General features: G+C 36.9%; 1 protein-coding gene across 5 annotated transcripts in view; it reads right to left on the reverse strand.

Moving 5' to 3' along the window:
• The window catches only part of pde1cb (phosphodiesterase 1C, calmodulin-dependent b), a 109,280-nt gene that overhangs the window by 49,152 nt on the left and 41,020 nt on the right, over positions 1-19,108 (reverse strand). The window contains exons 1-2 of one of the 5 annotated variants that reach the window (XM_008434505.3): positions 14,504-15,204; positions 5,456-5,482 (exon numbers count right to left, since the gene is read on the reverse strand). The exons of 3 other annotated variants lie outside the window; for them this stretch is intronic. In XM_008434505.3, coding sequence (XP_008432727.1) covers positions 5,456-5,482; positions 14,504-14,604 — 128 coding nt within the window. In that variant the 5' untranslated portion in view covers positions 14,605-15,204. Of the gene's footprint in view, positions 1-5,455; positions 5,483-14,503; positions 15,206-19,108 lie in introns of those variants that run through there. One more of the 5 variants, XM_017310164.2, reaches the window with a different exon arrangement.

The raw sequence follows: 19,108 nt of genomic DNA on the forward strand, positions 1-19,108 counted from the left end.
CTGCAGGCAACATGAAGAGGGAAGCCTGGCGACCTGGCACCATGAAAACGGGTGATGTTTATATAAGCTCATCTTTGCTATAGACTCAACTCAGAATAAAAGGATATAATTTAATATTTGTACTCCACCTTCAGAATAGCAATACACATAGCTCCGCAATGTCTTAGAGAGAAAGGTAACCAGGGAAAAATAATCTGTGTAGAAGCCCTTTAGTGTAAAATGACAAGAGAGCACTTACATTAACACGTGACGTCTTTATTACCTTTGTTTAACAACTGTGGAATATTGAGTCAGAATAAAAGTTCCAACAGAATCCCAACAAAATTTCTGATAATCAAAGTTGAGGACATTGCACATTTTTATGAAATATTCAAATATCTACATTTAGAAATGTATATATGCATTACACGTAGTGAAAAATTAAGTTGCTTTAGAGTTTCTGAGCTGAATTTAACTCAGTTGTAAAAGACATTTAAGCTCAGAATGTCAATTTTCTTCAATTAAGTACTTTTTAAAATACATTTAAATTAGCAATGTTTGCTTACACTGTGCAGAGTAATATGACTATATCTCATAGAACAGTGACATTTCTAGGCAACCTCAAACTATATTACTGGATTAAAAATGTAAAAATTAAAATGTGGCATGAATGTGAAAAATCAATACTCCCTGCTAAAAACAAACAACAAAAAAAATGCAAACTTTTAAGTTCTACAGCATCTACAGTATCTGACTGTGAATGAGTGTCGTAGCTTCATGTATAGATTATGTCTACTGCTTTCCAAACTTTTAAATTCACTAAATAAGATAGATCATATTGCACATACATTAACACATAAAAATAAAAACATATAAACGTTTGTATAATCCAGGTTTCTAGGCATCATCCATGGTGCAAAGAGGTTCAATTTGATCAGATCTGAAATAATGATGAAGACACTTTGAAGAGACTTGGTGAAACCAAATAAAATTGAGATGTTTGTATGCACAACACTAGTGTATAAAAAATAACTTTTACTTCTCCATAGTGGTATTTTTTTTATTAACGTTGTCTATTTATTCTGTAATAGTATCCTGCTGAATAATCTTTTATGAATCAAAATAAACAAAAAGTTTACAAAAATGTATTTACTGTCAGTATGAAGCATTTACTTTACTTTTCCTGACATCAGTTGCTTCTAAAATAGAAATAATGCAACAGTGTTCAGCTTAGAAAGGATTATGGTACAAGAGAGGGAGCTTGGTCTTTTTTTCGAGGTAACATTTGTACATCAAAAGGCCAACATCGTGTATGCATCAACATTTTTTTTAAAAGAAAGGTGCCTTTGAAGATCTGCAATGATTAGAAAACTGTGATGGGGTGCAAACTGAACTAACTCTGGTGGTTACCTGAGAGAAAAAATGAGCACCTGATGTGGAGAAGCACAGTGGGGGATAAAGAGAGGAAGAAGAAACAAGAATGGTAGAGAAGAATGTAATTAGCCCAAGCTTGGAGATTGCTAGAGTCAGGTAATTACCACTCTAATCATCAGGTAGTTGGGAAGAACAGAAGAGTGGGTGACAGGAGTGAGGAGAAAAAGAATGATCATCCTGAGAGATGAAAACATTTTTGATGAAACATTCTTGAGTAAATTCATTGCTGGTAATGTCTGAACATGAGACCAATAGCTTTCAGTTGAGTTTAGTGAATAAACTAACAATGCCAGACAATAGTTTGATTTTATGAAAAGCAAATCTCTCAACTACTGCCCCTACCTTAATTCTGGTTAACATGACGTATCTTTGAAACATGAGTCAATGAGATCTGTTTCACGTGTCATCGGTCAACCTTTATTTATGATTCATTATCTGAACACCACCATCATTGTTATTGCCTCTTTGGAATTACTGGTTTACTTTTTGAGAAATAATTGTATTTGTTGCAGCCACTAATCCAAACATAAAGCCAATGAAAGCATTCCCCGAATGAATCATCTTCAGCAGAGTGCTCAATAGCTGGTTCCTGACCGATGACTCTGAACCACAGGAAAAAGCACAGAAAGGCTCGGGTTAATGGCATTTAATTGGATGTTCTTGAATAGAAGCCAATGACTGGATTTTCTACCCAATTACTGGCATTAACTAAAGAGCTGAATTGTCTCTTGTGACTCTAGGTTTGACAGTGTCTGTCTTTCGCTACACAGCTCTTGATCTTTATTTGCTCCAGCGCATTATTTCCTTCCAATTCTCCAGTATTTTCGTTTTAACAATGGGATTGCTTTGGTACTATCAGTTTTGTGAACTACCTATTGCATGTGTTGTATTCAAAAGCAAAATTGCATCAGTAGGTTGCAGGATTATTCCCAATCTCACATTTTTAGTCCACAAAAAAAGCCATTCCAGTTTCACAAAAAGGCTACAAGCTCGTCTTATTCAGCTTTTACAATTCAATGTGATGAGTTCACACTAAACTTATTGATGCTTGATAATGTCACCACACAATCATAGCAGAATTCATGAAATGACAGATTTATCCAGGATAGAGAGTTTTTAGACAAAAATGAGTCAACATTAAAAGATTCCCATAATTGATTTTTGTTGCAGTTTCCAACCCTCATTTATCCTATTCTTCTTCTCTTCCAAGCTGTAATTTGTTTTTTTATTTTTCGCTGACAGTGCTACTTATGTGTATTCTTGAGTTGCCGTAAAAAGATATCTAATAGCTGGGATAAAGAAGTACATTTCCTATATCAAATAAATTAGCAGATGTTTCCAAGGAATATGATGTAAAGAGCAGAAGAAGAGGAAAATAAGTTAGATTTAAGTGCTTTTTATTAAAAGAAAAAACATAGCAAAAGATCAGGCATCACATAAAGTTGTGATGGTTGCAATGTGACAGACTGAAAAAGTTTATGTGGTATGAATACATAAGCAAATAACTTTACATGAAAACATTCAACCTGCTTTCCTCCTTCAGCTGATTACTTCTTTAAACATTTCTAATGATGTCTAAATCACCATCCGTCTTTGCTATCACTGCCAGCTGCATATACGTTAAGTCTTGCTCTAGCAACAGTAACTAAGTGAGGCGGGACTTAAAAACCTGTCTATTTCTGGGGGGGGCAGGGGGGTGAAGCAGAAGAAACAACAAAAGTATGTAATTCAGAATTAAAAACCTGCTTAAAACCAGCTTTATATTAAAGACAGCAGTACAGCAGAAAACATGGAACTCTACATGTAATTCATATTTTGGCTTTTTGACAACAGAGTAGGTCAAACAACCTAAAGCAGATGCTTTTGGTTTTTCCATCCCTTGTATGTGTAACCCCTTCTGTACACATACACAAGGACACCCCCACAGAAACAGTCTTCTCCCATTGCTGCATGCCTCCCTCTGTGAAAAGGGCCATCTCCATCTCCATCTGCAAGTGCGAGGGGCTGCCCTGGTGTGTCAGTAATGACAATGTCCCAGTGTTCCTCTCTGCCAATTAGCCTAGCCGTAATTACACAGACACATATGGAGCTGCCAATCACCCAGCTCCTCCGCAGAAGGAACTCCCCCGCCCACAAAAGAGAGCGAGAGACACAGAGAGACGGAGACAGGAAGAGCAAACGGGTTCCCAACAGCTGCTTCTGTAGTGCTCTGGAAAAACTCACACTGTTTCAGTAAGTAGGAAGAGGAGGGTTCAGTTCAATTACTCCGACTGTGTGGCAATCCCACGGTTTGCATGAAAAATATCATGAAACCATATTAGAGACATCCTTCCTTGACAAAGGTTTTGAGCTGAGCTCTGTTTTATGGACTAGTTTCGGTTTTCCTTTGGGTGTTATTGCAGTCCTAAAAAAGGACAGGACTCTTATGAAATATCCCCAAATAAAATTAAGTGCATACAGTTGACTTCAAGAGTCTGAACTTGATCAAGATTTGATTACTTCATTTCATCTTAAGCTGTATGTGTAGGTTCACTTTCATACTGAAAGCTAAAAATCCATTCCAGTCTTTTGTAGTCTCTAATGAGTTTTCATCCCAAGATTGCCAAACTCCATCCATCTTCCCATGGACCATTACCAACTTGCTAGTCATCGCTATAAAAAAGAGCATTCCCACCACATGATTCAGCAATTATCAAGTTTCACAGTAAAATGGATATGTTCAAGATGATTGCGTTAATGTTCAGGTTATAATTCGTCATCAATTATAACTTGACACTGAAGTGCTGTATGAGATTTTTGAGGGTTAGCATGCTGTTGCATAATCTAAGCCAGCTTTAAACTCAAATGATTTTATGTCTGTCTGTCTTTGTTGGTTGGTCTTTGTAGTGCTTTTAATTCGCGTAAGATCTCGAACAAGTCAATGTATTGTCTATAGTACAGCTGTGTTTCTAAAAGCTGTTAGTTGCACTGGATAGCATTTAGGAAAATGAGAGTAAAAGGGTTTGAATACAAATCCAGATATGTATGCTACAACTTTGCACTAGTTTGTCTTGATCTATAACATAAAATCCCAGTAGCAGACAGGGAAAGTTTTGAGAATGGCAGGAAAAGCCTGAAAAAGGTTTAAGAGCTACAAATTAAGTTTAAGTGTAAGTAAGTATACTCTTGCAAAACACAACATATCAGTGTTTGGTTTATCAGTCATTGCTTATTCATGGACTTGAACAATGTTTGTGTCAATGTGAAAGTTTTATAGTGTTGGTATGTATTTTATCCATTAAAATGACAGGTTACAAAAAATCTGCAAAGACTTTTCAATAAATGAAAGAACCTCAAGCAATGCTTAAATCTAGATTGTTCCTTTATCCTTTGTCATTAATTATTTTCTACCTTCATCCTAGTAAATAAATTAAATCATATTCAACTTTAATGGAAGCTTGATTTCCCCAGAGTATCTCCAACTGAACACAACAAATGAAAGTTTCATAATGAGGAAGATAACATCTTCACTTGTCATTCATCAACCTTTCAAGTGCTGCGTGTTGTTTATACAGTAAAGCATGTCACCATAATTTCTATCCATTAAGGAGCTAGTTATCTGGCAATAACAACACATTGACCCATCAAAATGAAACACTCAGAGAGTGAATGAAAGAGTAGTTGTCAGTTTATTCACATGACAAGGCTTTACTCTTTCAGCTGCTAGCTGTCAGCAGCTGAGCATCTCTGGGAATGTACGCGGACGAATGGAGGCAAGAATAATAACTAAAGCAATAACAATAAACACTTATTAAGCTAAACTTATGTAAGATGGCTAAAAAGTGCTCAAACAGGAAATGAAACTATAATTAATGAATAAAGAAGGCAATATGATGGTAGTAGGTTCATGAGACCTGGTGATGCAAGTGGGAAGAGGGAAGATATATTGTGAAAGATCAAGTAAAAAAGGGAAAAATTGGGCCAAGACGATGAGCAGGAAGAAGAAATCTGAGCGGGAAGGAGGCGAAGGGGGAGAACGCAGAATCCCAGTTGCAAACCTTACCTCTGGGACGTCTTCTTGTATTTGCGCCTGCCAAAGAAAACAAATAGGGGAAAAAGTGAAGCATCAGACAAAACAAAGATCGGAAACATGCAAACCGCTCAACACCAACTGATTTATTTTTAAAGCATGCAAAAGATTTAAGAGAAAGGGACATATACAGTCAAAGGTAGTAGTGCTGCCTTGTGTATTATTCTTGTACTATCTTGCAATCTCATGCGAGTGTATCATAAAAAGTTTGGCTTTCTCACATGTGAAAAAAGCAGCAAAAAATTCTTAACGTGAAATAATCTTCAGTATAAACATCAGAGTAAATGCAATAAACTTATCTTTTCTATAATCAAAACATCAACACAAAGGCAAATGGGGATCAGGCTTGCAGATCATTTACTGGGTACTATTATGGTAGTAAAATGGCATATCTATATTGAACACATTTTAAAAATGCACAAAACAACTTACAACTTTGCAACTAAGGTGTAAACTTTACAATTAAGGTGTTCATTCGTTAGATTTATGCTTCATCTCAGGTGCTCTAGGACCTAATTAAAGGAAACAAACATGCTGATGAATAGGTTGGCATTGTTCTGTGGACCAGAGTGGGTATGAACCAGAGACAGTGAGGGCAAGGGCTTTTTGAGGAGCAAGGGAATAAGAATGTAGAACTATTTTCTTGTTAAATGTAGTTTTTACAAAACCATTTACAGTCAGATTATGGTCCTGAGACCATAGTTGACAATATTGCTAAAAAAAAAATCAATGCTCGTAAGACTGCAGCCAACCTTCCAGGATGTGGATGAAACACCAATTGGAACCATGGGGTCAATCATAAAAGTGAATTCACCAAATCGCATGTTGACAAGCAGCAAAGATGCTGGGATAATATTTATATCCATGATACAAACATATTGCCACATTCGTTCTATTATTAGAACGAATGTTCTAATAACATTTGTTCTAATAATAGAACGAATGTTATTCGTTCTATTATTTTTCGGAGGAAAAATGAAGCTTTTAAATAAACTAAAAATTCTTGAGTGGAATTAACTTTTTATCAAATTTTAAGCTTACCAGTGTTTTTTTCATATTAAAATTTATCTTGGTAAAGCTTTCCCTAATGTCAATAAATGGTGCTCGAATAACAGGGGGGAAAAAAAGGGAAGTGTAGAAACTTTTACCACTGCACCAACAGGGAGTGATGCATGTGGTCAGTTTTTCTTTTTGACCATTACAAAGCTAAGTGATAACAACACACTTTGGTTTGGAGTTGGTCTGTTGCATCTGGCACTAGTACCTTTGAATCTGTGCCGGGATCAAACAAGTCTGACCATCTCTTTGGCCATGCTATCTTCATTTGTTTAATTGCATGAAATTTTCTACAGAATTTATTATTGAAGCAAAGACTGATTTTCCAGTTGAGAGATGATGATATATTTTTGCAAGGTTAAGGTTCTTTCAGAGATTGTTTTTTTTTTTACATCTTTTGTGAAGGCATACCAGCAAACTTGTCCACATCTATAAATGGGCCACTGTCAAATTTAGCATGCAGTGCATTCATAGCTTCCACCCAAAAGGCTGCAAATGCCTGCAATCAGTAAAGCAGGTGTGGATTAAGAGAGGCGTAATGCTATGCAAATAAAATCTGAGCACATGTTTATCACACACACCTGCCGCCCAGGACACCCAGCTGACTTTACCATGACGCACACACTCATATTAACACACCAAAACTCACATCACTTTTCCTAACATTGGCCTAAAAACACCCACACCTCCACAAAATGTTAACAGCATGGCTCTGGATGATTCACAAGCATACACTTACATATTTGCTCATGACAGTAAAGTAAAGATAGATGGGTTAGAGCAGTGTTTCTCAACCATTTTTGGGCCAGCGCCCCCCTAGCCTTTATCCAGGTTCTTCACCGCCCCCCACCAAAGAATTTGTAGGCTACTTTGCACTGACTATTATTTTATCATTAATATTACCATCACTATTGTAGATGTTTTGATTTTTTATGCTTGTTTCTGTATTTATCATCAAAAGTAATTTCCCAGAGAACAAAAAAGCCATGGGAATAGAAATTATTTTCACAGGCGTCTACGAAAAATACAATGAATGGACATTCAAGTTAAAATCTGTAGGCCTAACAGCAGCCAATCTGAGTGGAAAAAATATTCTTATTCTTTGCCATTTTCTAGTTGTTAAATATTCCACAAAATGACCAGATAAAAGATGTACAACATGCCAGTTTAAACTTTGAACTATTTGCAAAACAACTGTGCTCTTCAACATTAAAAGATGGATAGAACTGTAACTGTAACTGTAATCATAACTCTTCTTCTCTTCTTTCTCTGAGTTTCTGTTGGTGGAGCTCTGTGTTACTACCTTCAGGAGAATGGGACATCAGAGTATCATCCATAAAATTTCACCCACATGGCATTCATTGTTCAAACAAGTGATGTTATTGGAAAAACAAAAGTTCCAGATCCTTTTAATGCCATACAAATATGAGACAGAAACATGGATTATATCTTTGTATAGATCTGTCTATTGATTTATAGATTAATAGTTTTACTGGACAGAAATAGCAAAGAACAGATATGGTTCTTAATTAAATCCTAATGAGTCAGATTGAAAGTGTCATGGAGCCTCATGACATTAACACTGACATGAGAAATAATATTAAAGAAATATATCAAATCTAATTAAAAACATAAATAAGTGATCAGTTCTTTACTGTTATGGTCTGTGAGATATATTAATTATCAGTATTAAATATGGTCTCAACAAACCCATGGCACTTCAATAATATTATTTTACCTTTTATCTGGAAATAGTGTCTATTTATTCTTGGCATACAGTCCTCTGTATTAATTATTGCTCGAAAGGCCTTGCCATACAGTTTATTCCTCTGTATTTCCTTAAGTTTCTTAGTTTATTCTTGCATTTTGTTCATTCATTTCCATTTAGTTTTCCTTTATTAGTATTATCCTCTCTTGGTTTATTGCTATGTCCACTTTAGTTTCTTTCCTGTTGCTAGATTTATTTTATCTTTTATTGACGCTCACCACCAGTAATCTTCACTCATCACCTGCTGCGACGCCTAATCGTCATGTGTTTCACATCATGTGTTGATTTTTTACTGTTCAGCGTCGGATTCTCTGTTTTTATGCCATAATTCACATCTAGTTCGTCTCTCCGTTTTATGTCCTGCATTTCCTGTTTCAGAGTTTTGCGCAATGTGCGCGTCATGTTTTTTTTTTACCCCCTAAGGTGCAGGGCGGTCGGGAAGCGTATCAATGGGGAAAAGGTAGGCCGACATAAACCTTTTAAAACAACGGAAACAATTTCGGTATTTTGATTTTTGAAATTTAAAAGTGCTGTGTTGTTCCATCACACCCGTTTCATACCAGACCACTTACAGCACCGGCGTTAACGCTATAAAACAACCGCTGTCCATTGTGGTATCACTCTTGGAGGGATTTCTTTATTTAAATGGATTCATTTTTCAGAGGGATACAAAGTGAGGGTATCGTGATTTTAGTAATTACATGTTTATAAGAGTGATTTTCTGTTGCCCTTCCATGGAAGCGTGCAACCTTCAAACAGAAATAAAACACTTTTTAATATAAGTTGCTGCTTAACATGATCACAGAACTGCCAAAACATATGTACAAAAATCCTCAATAAAACATTAAATATTTGAAAATCAGACACCAGACAAGTGAATCACAGCAACGTCATCAGCCGGTGTAACGCTGACCTGATGTGGTAAAGCTACTAGCAGGAGCGGAGATGTGCCAAGAGCTACAAACACTGAATATAAGGAGAGCTGCCATCGATACAGTTGCAGCCAAGAATGATTTAATGTTACACAATACAGTTTTAACAAGTTGCTCAAAGTCTAAACTGGTATTGTTGTGCATTTAAGGTGTAAAGTTTACCTTCAACCAAATGCCCCCCAAAGGAATCCTAGCGCCCCCCTTTTGTAAAAATTTCCGACAGTGCCCCTGCCGTCCTCTGAACACCCCCCGGGGGGCGGTACCGCCCACGTTGAGAACCGCTAGGTTTGAGGAAACTGGGAGGCGATTAGTATGAGGGGATATATTGGTTGAACCAACCTCTGTTCTTAGGACTGCAGACATGGATTTAAATTCCAGTCAGGCACTATTCACAGCACTTAACTTGATTTGTTTCCCAGTCATTTTCTGTCTTAACCTTTTAGCGCTTGGAGTGAAACTGCAAGCTAAGGAGGTTATCCTACCCCAGAGAAATTGTAAAAGCTCCCCTGTGGTGAAAAAGAAAGATAAATCAATCTTCTGTGGGCCATCAAGCAATTAAAATTAACACCGGATTAATTGTCACAGTCAGATGCATGTCTCATTGACTGTTCAAAGAAAATTAGAAGCGAGAAGAGAAGGAGTTTTATGCTAGGATATGAATGAGAAGGATATTAATCTAGAAGGGAAACTGCAACATTAATATTTAACCTGTCACACCTTTTACTAAGCTTCCTCTATGGGTCATTAAGAAGGGCTTTCATCAGCTTGTATTCCAATGTCTTAGCATAGTAAGGACATTGGGTAAGATTGGTAAGGTAATTCCATAAAACACTGTAATTGATTGAAGTTTATGACTAAATCCCATCATAGGATGGACTCTGAAAGACCGCTGTTCATGGTGTTTGATATTTTTTTGTTCAGATATTGTTTTTACAAAAATGAATAATAAAACACAGTGAACATATCGTTAAGTTAAATTAAATGCCTACATTGAGAAATTATTGAACCTCTTGGTAAAGAGGTGTGGGGGGTTTTTTTGCCTCTTTTTGCTGTACATTGAGTTCTTGTCCAATCCTGCTTGTTACATCTGAGCTTGTTGCAAACGTTTAATATTATTGCCATTTTTGTAGATATGATCAGGTTTAGGTGAGTAGCCTTTATCAAAGTACCATTAACTTATTTATAAAGATCAACAAACATCTCCCATATTTGAATGGCAATTTCTCTTGTCTTTTCCATTTTGAAGCACAACTATGTGAAACATTTATTTAAGTTAATAAATAAATGTTTGGAAAATTCCCCAGGTTAATTTATTAATATAATTTTAAGTGTGGCAATAATACAGCAGGATTTTATTTAAAATGCTAAACTAATAAGATTCTCAATATTTAAGACTTTTTCACATCTTTACCAGAGCTGCACATAATTGTGGATGGAGGTTAATTATACGTTTTATGCTTCCATTAAGAAAAAATTTAATTGAATCTATCAGGAAGATAAAAAAAAAAATCAAAGTTTCACAATCTGTAAATGTAAGTGATGATTTGTGAAGCCAAGTCTTCTGCTGGTGTTGGTCCACTGTGTTTTTTCCAAGTCTGAAGACAACACAGTGGTGTACCAGAAAACTTCAGTCTTTCACTATCTGATGATGATGATGATTATATAGATGAAGAGATCAGATGCCAATGGTGATGACACCAGACCCAACAATGCAGCTATGACTAACCAGGTATAAGAAAACAATTTGATTTCACCAGAGTAATTGCCAATAACAATCATCCAGGATTTTCTTCCTTAAAGATGATGGTTTCCTACTTTTTCTCTAGTTTTATTACAATCTGTTGGATGTTTTATAACCCAATTTTGTTAGTTTCTGTTTTATCCTTAGATGTTTTGTGTGCTTGATGCATTCCAATGAATTGGCCTTTCTTAAACAGACTAACATCCCTCCCACGACCACAAAATGTGTCTTTCAACATGGCTGAGAAATTAGAAACTGCTCATTTCATCATATGGGCACTTGTGGCCATCGGAAAAATAACTGCCCATGCAGTAATTATTCAACATGTTTACATTTCAAGGTTTGAACTAGATGCTAGATACAGTGAAAGTCTCCATCATAACATTACTGCAATACAAGTGTTTTTTTATGTCTGTTCAGCGACAAAGTAGAGGTCAAATCCTATCGGTCATGTGCAGCTGCAGTGTCACACACACACGTCCCTGTATAGTTACCAACTCTGCAAGCTTTATGATAGCTGAAGGAGAAAGGTCTCTTTACCTGCAGTTATTATACAATCATAATTTCAGACTGGCCCATGCCTATTAAATATGTAAAAATAAATGTTGAGGGTATTCTAATCTATGAACTGTGTACACTTCAATTCAGCTGAGACCACAACACACCTTGTGCTTACCACTTATGGCCATTTTATGCTATGCAACTGTACATCTGATGTGTTTAAGTCACATGTTAGGCAGTAAAAACAAAGAATTCATTGTTATACGTAACTCAATTAATTCAGGCAGAGTGGGTCGATTTCCATTTAGAGTAATCTCTGCATTTCTTTTTTCTTTCATTAACTGAAAATAACAGTTATTCGACTTTTAAGTGTAAATAAAATGAAGAAAACTGTGCAATTTGTGTGTATTATCCCATGCAGAGAAGACATTGTCAGGATTTAGACGACTTCACTGAATGTGGAGCTGAGATCAAAGTCTCTGAAGTGAATTCTCTACCTGTCTCTCTGTAGATGATTGGTGTGCCAGAGACTGTGCCAGAGATTGTGGTGTGATAGCAACACTCACACATAAATCACACAGCTGCCAAACAAATCTCCATGGATAAGCTGGCAGCGCATAAGCACGCCATCAAATACACTCTGAAACCACTCTCCACTCTCTATCATTCACATCATCATATGGGCAGTGAAACTTTCCCCGATCTCCACACTCAAACACACTGCATAATGCTCATCTCTCCCTGCTGTGCACAACATGTGCGGCATGAAGTGTCAACATTTGTGGGGTTTGGCTCTCTTCATGAGATTAAAGGCTAATATTGTCTCTGACATGCAACAGGAGGCCTTTGAGCAACAAGAATCCTACAGTTAATATTGGATGGGGAGAAAAAATTAATAATAATGAAAAAAAAAAAGTGCTGGCTCCCACAGCTTTCATCTGACTCACTAGCCATCAATTATCCAAAAAGACAGATGGTTATGATGGGGACCGAATTGAAGAGACAATGAAATCATCCAGGAAAACTTAATGTGGCAGATGATGATGACAGCGGGACTTACATCCTGGGCTTTTCACATGAGGAAATAAACTATTACCAGTCACAGAGTGAATAAAATACCGTAAAACTAAACCTTATGAGAGCAACAGTCAAGTCAAATGACAGGAGTTAGCCGTGAAAATCCCAAACAACTCTCTCTAAAGTCAAATTTGTTTGTACAGTACATGTTATAAGACAGTTCAAAGTGCTTTATATGATAAAACAAGACAAAAACCAATTATGAAATAAGCAACAGATTATTTCAGATATTACACATTGTCAAATGCCAACATCAAAATCATCAAGAATAATCATTATCAAATATACATCAAACATATTAACCAATGTTCCAGCTGTTTTTAATTAAAGGCAACTCTAAACAGGTGGGGTTTAAGTCTTGATTTAAAGGAGCTCAGTGCTTCAGCTGTTTGTTTTTAAATATTAACATAATCACCACCCGTGGTGAAGAGAAAAAATGTATTTCTCTCAGATTTCCCATAATAATATTAGCCATTTCCTTTCACAAGCCGACCTTCCACATAACAATGCCCTCTCTCCCCTGCTGAGTCAAAATGATGAAACGAGAAATGGATAATAAGGAAATTCACACTTAAGTTACATGAAAAGTGCTTCTTGGCTCCCTTCTCAGGGAGAAAGGCCATAGAGGAGTTGATTGGACGGTTGATTGGACTAAATGTTAAAACAGTGCCTGTAAGGTTGTGAATCTTTTAGAAGACCCAAAACTATTCTATTTGACCAAAATCATTAGAGTCAATGAAAAATATGTTATACTTGCATTTTATAGCAAAATTTGCAACTGACGCATGGTGTACATGCGAGTGGGAACAGAAACAAGGGCTTCTTTCATCTCTCTCAACATAAAATAACTGTAGAAAGTCACAAGCAACAAGTTAAGTTGCAGCAGTATATATTTAAAGGAGGCATTTTAAATTGTTGCCATATCCAATGAAGATTAAGATTTCTTAGAACAAATGTTTGCTTTGGTTAGGCTCAGTGATGCTTATGAGCAGTGCCAATCTTCGCACTTTCATTACTTTGTTGATGAATAGTTAGCTATTCCTCTGATGAAGTGACCTCAAGCCATTTTTAGTTTAGTCTAAATAAGTTCATTCCTGTCATATTTACGTCATTGATCTTCTCATTAATTATGTTCTAATCATCCTGGAATACAGGTGGAAACTCAAAATAACATTGTTCCCTAATCGGTGAGCAAAGTACCAGGTTGGGCTAGCAATAACACTCTTCAGTTTGGAAGTTATTGAAATAAAGGGTAAAGTTATCTATTTTTGGTATCGGTTTTATCTCAAATCACCACAAAGTAGAAGAATAATTCCTGCAGATGCATATTCAACACACTACAAAGTTCATGTGAATTATCAAATTTGCATCCGATTTAAAAAAGGGGCAGCAGAGACCCAAAACAGATTTTTGTTTATATAATTGTAAATAATTTAGAATTAAAGATAAAGCTAAAGGGAGCTCTAAAGATGAAGGCACAAACAAGGTAGGTGCTGCTGAGGCATGTTTTGGATCATTTAGGGAGTATTTATATGGACGTCCATTGAATATCTGACATACAAGTGTACAGAGATACATTTGATTTGAAAATATCTTCATGCCACAAAAAACAATGATATCCAATGACGTAATCTTGACACAGTGCTTACCAAAAACTACGATTTCTTTTAAAAAAGGGCTCACATTTACTTTAATCAACCTTTTATTCTTTTTCAAGGGCTTTCTTTTCCTTCTTGTCTAATAACAAAAGCATTGTGGACAAATTTGTAACTGATAAAACACCCTAAAACGTATCTGTTTTGTTAGACAAATTCTGCATGCTTTATTAATATATACAAAACTAGTGCAAGCTATGATAAAAATAATAATCAAAATTTATCTCAAATGCTCTTTTGCTCTCAGACTTCATATTGATAAAAATGAGACTAAAAACTGAATATACTCACAGTCCACGGAGCCTGAGCCAAATCTTCTCTATTTGTTCCGGCTGTAGGTACTTCAGAGCAGTACTTTCAAACTCCTCGATCTCTTTGGTGGGGGACTCCATGCCAGACAGAGTTCCAGATGAGACAGCAAGAGATGAAGTAAAAAAAAAATTTACAAAAACCAAAAGTTAAATCCCTTCAAAAAATGAGGAGCAAAGGTAGATGCAGTGCGTAGAAGGCAGTAAGTGTTGTGAAAGCCAGAAGGTCACCAAGTCTTCCCTTGTTTTAAATTTTCACCCAGCACTGCAACAAACTGCCTGCCATTCTTCTCCTTTTCCTCTCCTGTAGGATGAGAGAGTATGTGGCCAAAACTCAATAACTCTGAGTGCAGCACAGCGCTCAACCAGCTGTGACAGTCGTAAAACAGCCCAACTGCAGCTCTTTTTCTCTTTTTTTAACTCTCTCTCTCTGTGTCTCTCTGTTTTACGTTCACTTCTCTCTGGTGTGAGCACAGAGGTCCTGGAGCCGTGCCATGCTTTCCCAGCAACAACGGGATGCAGACGGCAGGGCAGTGCAATCCGGGATTAACGCACACTGCCGAGCTCTCCTCATAAGTGGGAGGGAGGAAAAACAGCTCAAGTCAAAGAGAGGGAGGAGCCAGACTAATAATGAGAACCCATGTTCGGTTTCACCCAGAAGAAAACCACAGGGGGTGAGAGAGGAAAATGAATTGAGATACAAAGGAATGAGAGGGCAAGACCTTTGACTCAATAAAACATGTTTTCTGGAAAAAGACTTAAAAACACAAGTAGAATTTTACCTTATTTTTTGACAATGCATGTTTTTTTCCAGATTTTGAAGCAGAGAGAGAGAAACCTCTCTGGAGAAGTTGATCAATGTTGAAGGGATACAAGCCATTGCTTCTAATCTTTAGCTCTGTATCTTTTTCCTATTCATCTAAAACGTAGATAATACATTTGCTCTACAACATATTAAAAGCCATGGCAAAGGGGATTAGATAGCATGCAGACAGTGCAGTGACACTGATTTTACAGAGATTACTTTGATCCATTGAGTGCATGTGGGACCATCTTATATTCAATCCCACCAAATACAAACATAAGACATTGTCAAATACAATTCCCTCTTCCTCCTCTTGTTAATACACATACAGACACCATGGTGTTTTCTAAAAAAGCAAGTTTAAATTTAGGTTGTTTTTTGAATATAAGTATTCATGATGACATGTTAGCAATGGAAGCTGATTCACTAAAAGGGAGAGTAAAGTACAAGACAATTTATATATTTTATTCCATATTACGATCAAATTAAACATTTATTTATTTATTAGGCTCATTTGATAGGGACAGACTCTCATTAACATATACAAACTGAATAGAACAGCAGTCCCGTTCTTGTATCATAGTGCTTATAGCGCGAGTTATTTTGAAGGACCTGTCCCTAGATGGGCTTTTTAAAGCCAGTTGGTTGGTTCTCTCACCGCCTCTTATGAAATATAAGCAAAACAGCAGGTGTAAAAACCTTAACCTATGTTAAGACGCCAATATTGTTGAAGTTTCTACCATCCTGTTGTTTGATTTAATCATGTATGTACAATTCTGACACTATAGTTTAGAGGTAATCACAAAAAATTAAGCATGTGCAGATAGATCTTGTGTTTAAAATTCAGTGGAGTTGTTTGTTTTGCAATAAGTCCACTGTCTGAAACTGGTCCTAAAACCTGGGTAAAAATCCCAAATTGCTTTAAGATTCATGGCTATGAATTAGAGATGTGCCGATCAGGTTTTTTCCTGCCGATACCAATTCCGATTATCCATGAGGGTCGATCACCAATATCAATCACCGATACCGATCACATAATTATTATTTTTTTTAATCAAAAGCACTACCGGTTACATTATGTGGAAAAAGGAACCTTGAATTCACCTTAATTTAGACAAAAATTTGTTTTTAATAACTTTTTCCAAGAAAAAAACAGGCATTCTGCAAATTGTACTGCTATCTGTAATACTATCTTTAACAGACTGAAAAATATGAAGGCTCTGAAGAGGCTAAATAATGCAAAAAGTCAAAATAAAACCTCTCAACATTGCCAAAAAAATTCAAGTATAAAACTTAACATTCAAAGGCAAATACAGGATCCATTACAATAAACAATCCCGAGTTATTGAATGAAAACTTCCTGATAGCATGGCGGCTAGCTGATTACTGCTAGTTCTGAGTGGCTGTTTCTGACTGAGCGGAGTAATTATGCAGAAAAGGGAGGAGGCAGAGGAGATCGATTATTTTTTCTGAGATTATCTGTCTCATGTTAGGACAGCGAAAGTTTTAATACGTATGTAAAATGTATTTTTTTAAGTTAGATGCTGCAGCTTTAAGCAGAGGTTCGGTGTGAGAGTCACTACCAGGTGGAGCAGAAGCGGTGCTCCATCTGTGAAATATTACTACCTGTAGCGCGTAGCAGCGGTTCAACAATGAGAGCAGAACCAGCGTCTTACATCGCAGCTCGAAGACTTAAATAATTTTGCGGGTTATTTGTTTAGCTTTCTGACCGTCATGCTAATCCGGGTGAGTGTTTGTAGCTGTGCGTTGCTTTACCTGCTGTCTGATCCTCCATATGTCTTTTTTACTGCAGTGAGCCTCGATGTAGCCAAACTCCTCAAGTATGCCATTGTTTTTATGCCATATTAGATCCGTTGTGTTGATGCATTTTGACGTGCTTCACCCCACGTGCTTCAATTTTCCGCTGCAACACGCAAACTTCCCCAGTCACTCAGTGCATTATAGTTCCACATCGTTTAGTATTTGTTGCTGCGCGTTTGCGCAGTGTGAAGGAAAGAGGAGACCAGCTGCACAGGCAGGCTACGAAATGAGAAGCAGGTGATCGGTATCGGCAACAAGAGACCGTGATCGGTGATCACCGATCATACACTTTTTCACGGAAATCGGCCAATTATGATCCGTGGCCGATCGATACTATGAATGTATGTAATATTCTGAGCGGCACCACTTTCCACTAGCCTGGACATTGCCTTCCTGTGCAATTTCATCCAAATAAATTCTCACATACAGCACAGTCTGGGCTTCCCCCTCTTCACTTAGATTCTCCAGTTGATTTTCTGCAGGACCAGAAGGAAAAGTTTTGAACGAGAAAGTTGTTTTTCTATGCTGCTTTAATCATAGTCTGCCTGTAGCTTTAGCTATGCAGTGGAGGAAATGAGCAAAGCGTTCAGTCTGTGTTGGTCATACTTTCACACCTTGAATTAACACTAACAGCAGCTACTTTGTTCAGATTGTTTTTTTCTTTGCTGTGGAGGTGATTTACAGCGCAGGCAATTTCGGGTAAACTTCATAGCATCGAATTGGTGCAACTACATACGTCACAGACAAATGCTAGCAATTGGGTAAAAATTTTAAACTTCAACACAGTTCACGCCTCAGAAAAGCAGTCGTTTCTCAATAGCCAAGAGCCCAGAGCCCAAATAGCGTAGTACAAGCGGGCGGCTTTTTACCAGGCTAACCTTCCACATAAACAAGCATGTTTTTTTTTTACTCTTGTCTTGTATAAAACTTGTAAATGTGAGCACAACTTAATTAGTCACCTTTGATCTTTTCCATATCTCTCCAAGCCCCCACACTACTCTCAGGTCTTTCAATTACTTGATGTAGGATGCGGGAATAATGCCAAGGGACACCTCAAAGAGCGATCGCTTTTATCTGCTGAGATGGGTCCTGTAAGAGGACAGAGGGGAGCGGCTTGCCTGAGTGCCATGAGTCTAGTGATGTTCACAAAGGTGCACTGATCCACGTCACTTTCTCTCTACCCTCAGTTTCTTTCTCCTTTCGTATCCCCTTTATAGCAGAGTGTTTATTGTCTTTTTGTGAAGGTATTCCAGCCCGAGGGGATTTCAAGTTGTGAGCAGAAATGACATATCCGCTTAGGGAAGAAAACCATAGCAGCAGCTTAACATCTGACTTCAAGCTGCACACATTTCTACCTCACACACCTAATGTAATATACCATCTGTATGTAAATTTATGACACCAAGCACGGTTAGACTTTTGGCACAAAAACTAAAAATGGCATAAATTAGCAGGTAAAGAGAGAAAAGCAGAGTGAAAGAAATCTCTTCTGTTTGATAAAAGTCAATTTTCCAATTGACTTTAATAAATTAAGTATAAAAATGTAGCCCACATGACACCCTAACATTAAAATTGTAATATTAGACTGATCTCTTGAAAAGTAGTATAATTTTGGAAACAGGCCTTCTTTTCCACAGACTGTTTGGCAGAAGTAGCTTTTTGCTCCAAATGTGGCATTTTATGTTTCAAATGACGAGAAAATGTATGTGTTTGAGAAATTATCCAACAAAAGTGCATATGAACAATTAATTCATGCCCATAAGTGGCCATTTGGAAAAAACATAACAAAACTGTTTCCCTCAAAATGTGATTGGTAAAGGGAAATCTGAATCCTAAGATCAATTTTCCTTCCATCCCAGGAAAATGGGGTTTGTCTGACGCCAGTGGTCTGCTGTTTTAACCTTAGCAACATAATCTTAAATAATGAACTCAAAACTGTATGTGAAAAGCAGATTTTACGAG

This window comes from Poecilia reticulata, chromosome 17 (assembly GCF_904066995.2).
Source record: "Poecilia reticulata chromosome 17, P_reticulata-male-v2, whole genome shotgun sequence".
NCBI lineage: Eukaryota > Metazoa > Chordata > Actinopteri > Cyprinodontiformes > Poeciliidae > Poecilia > Poecilia reticulata.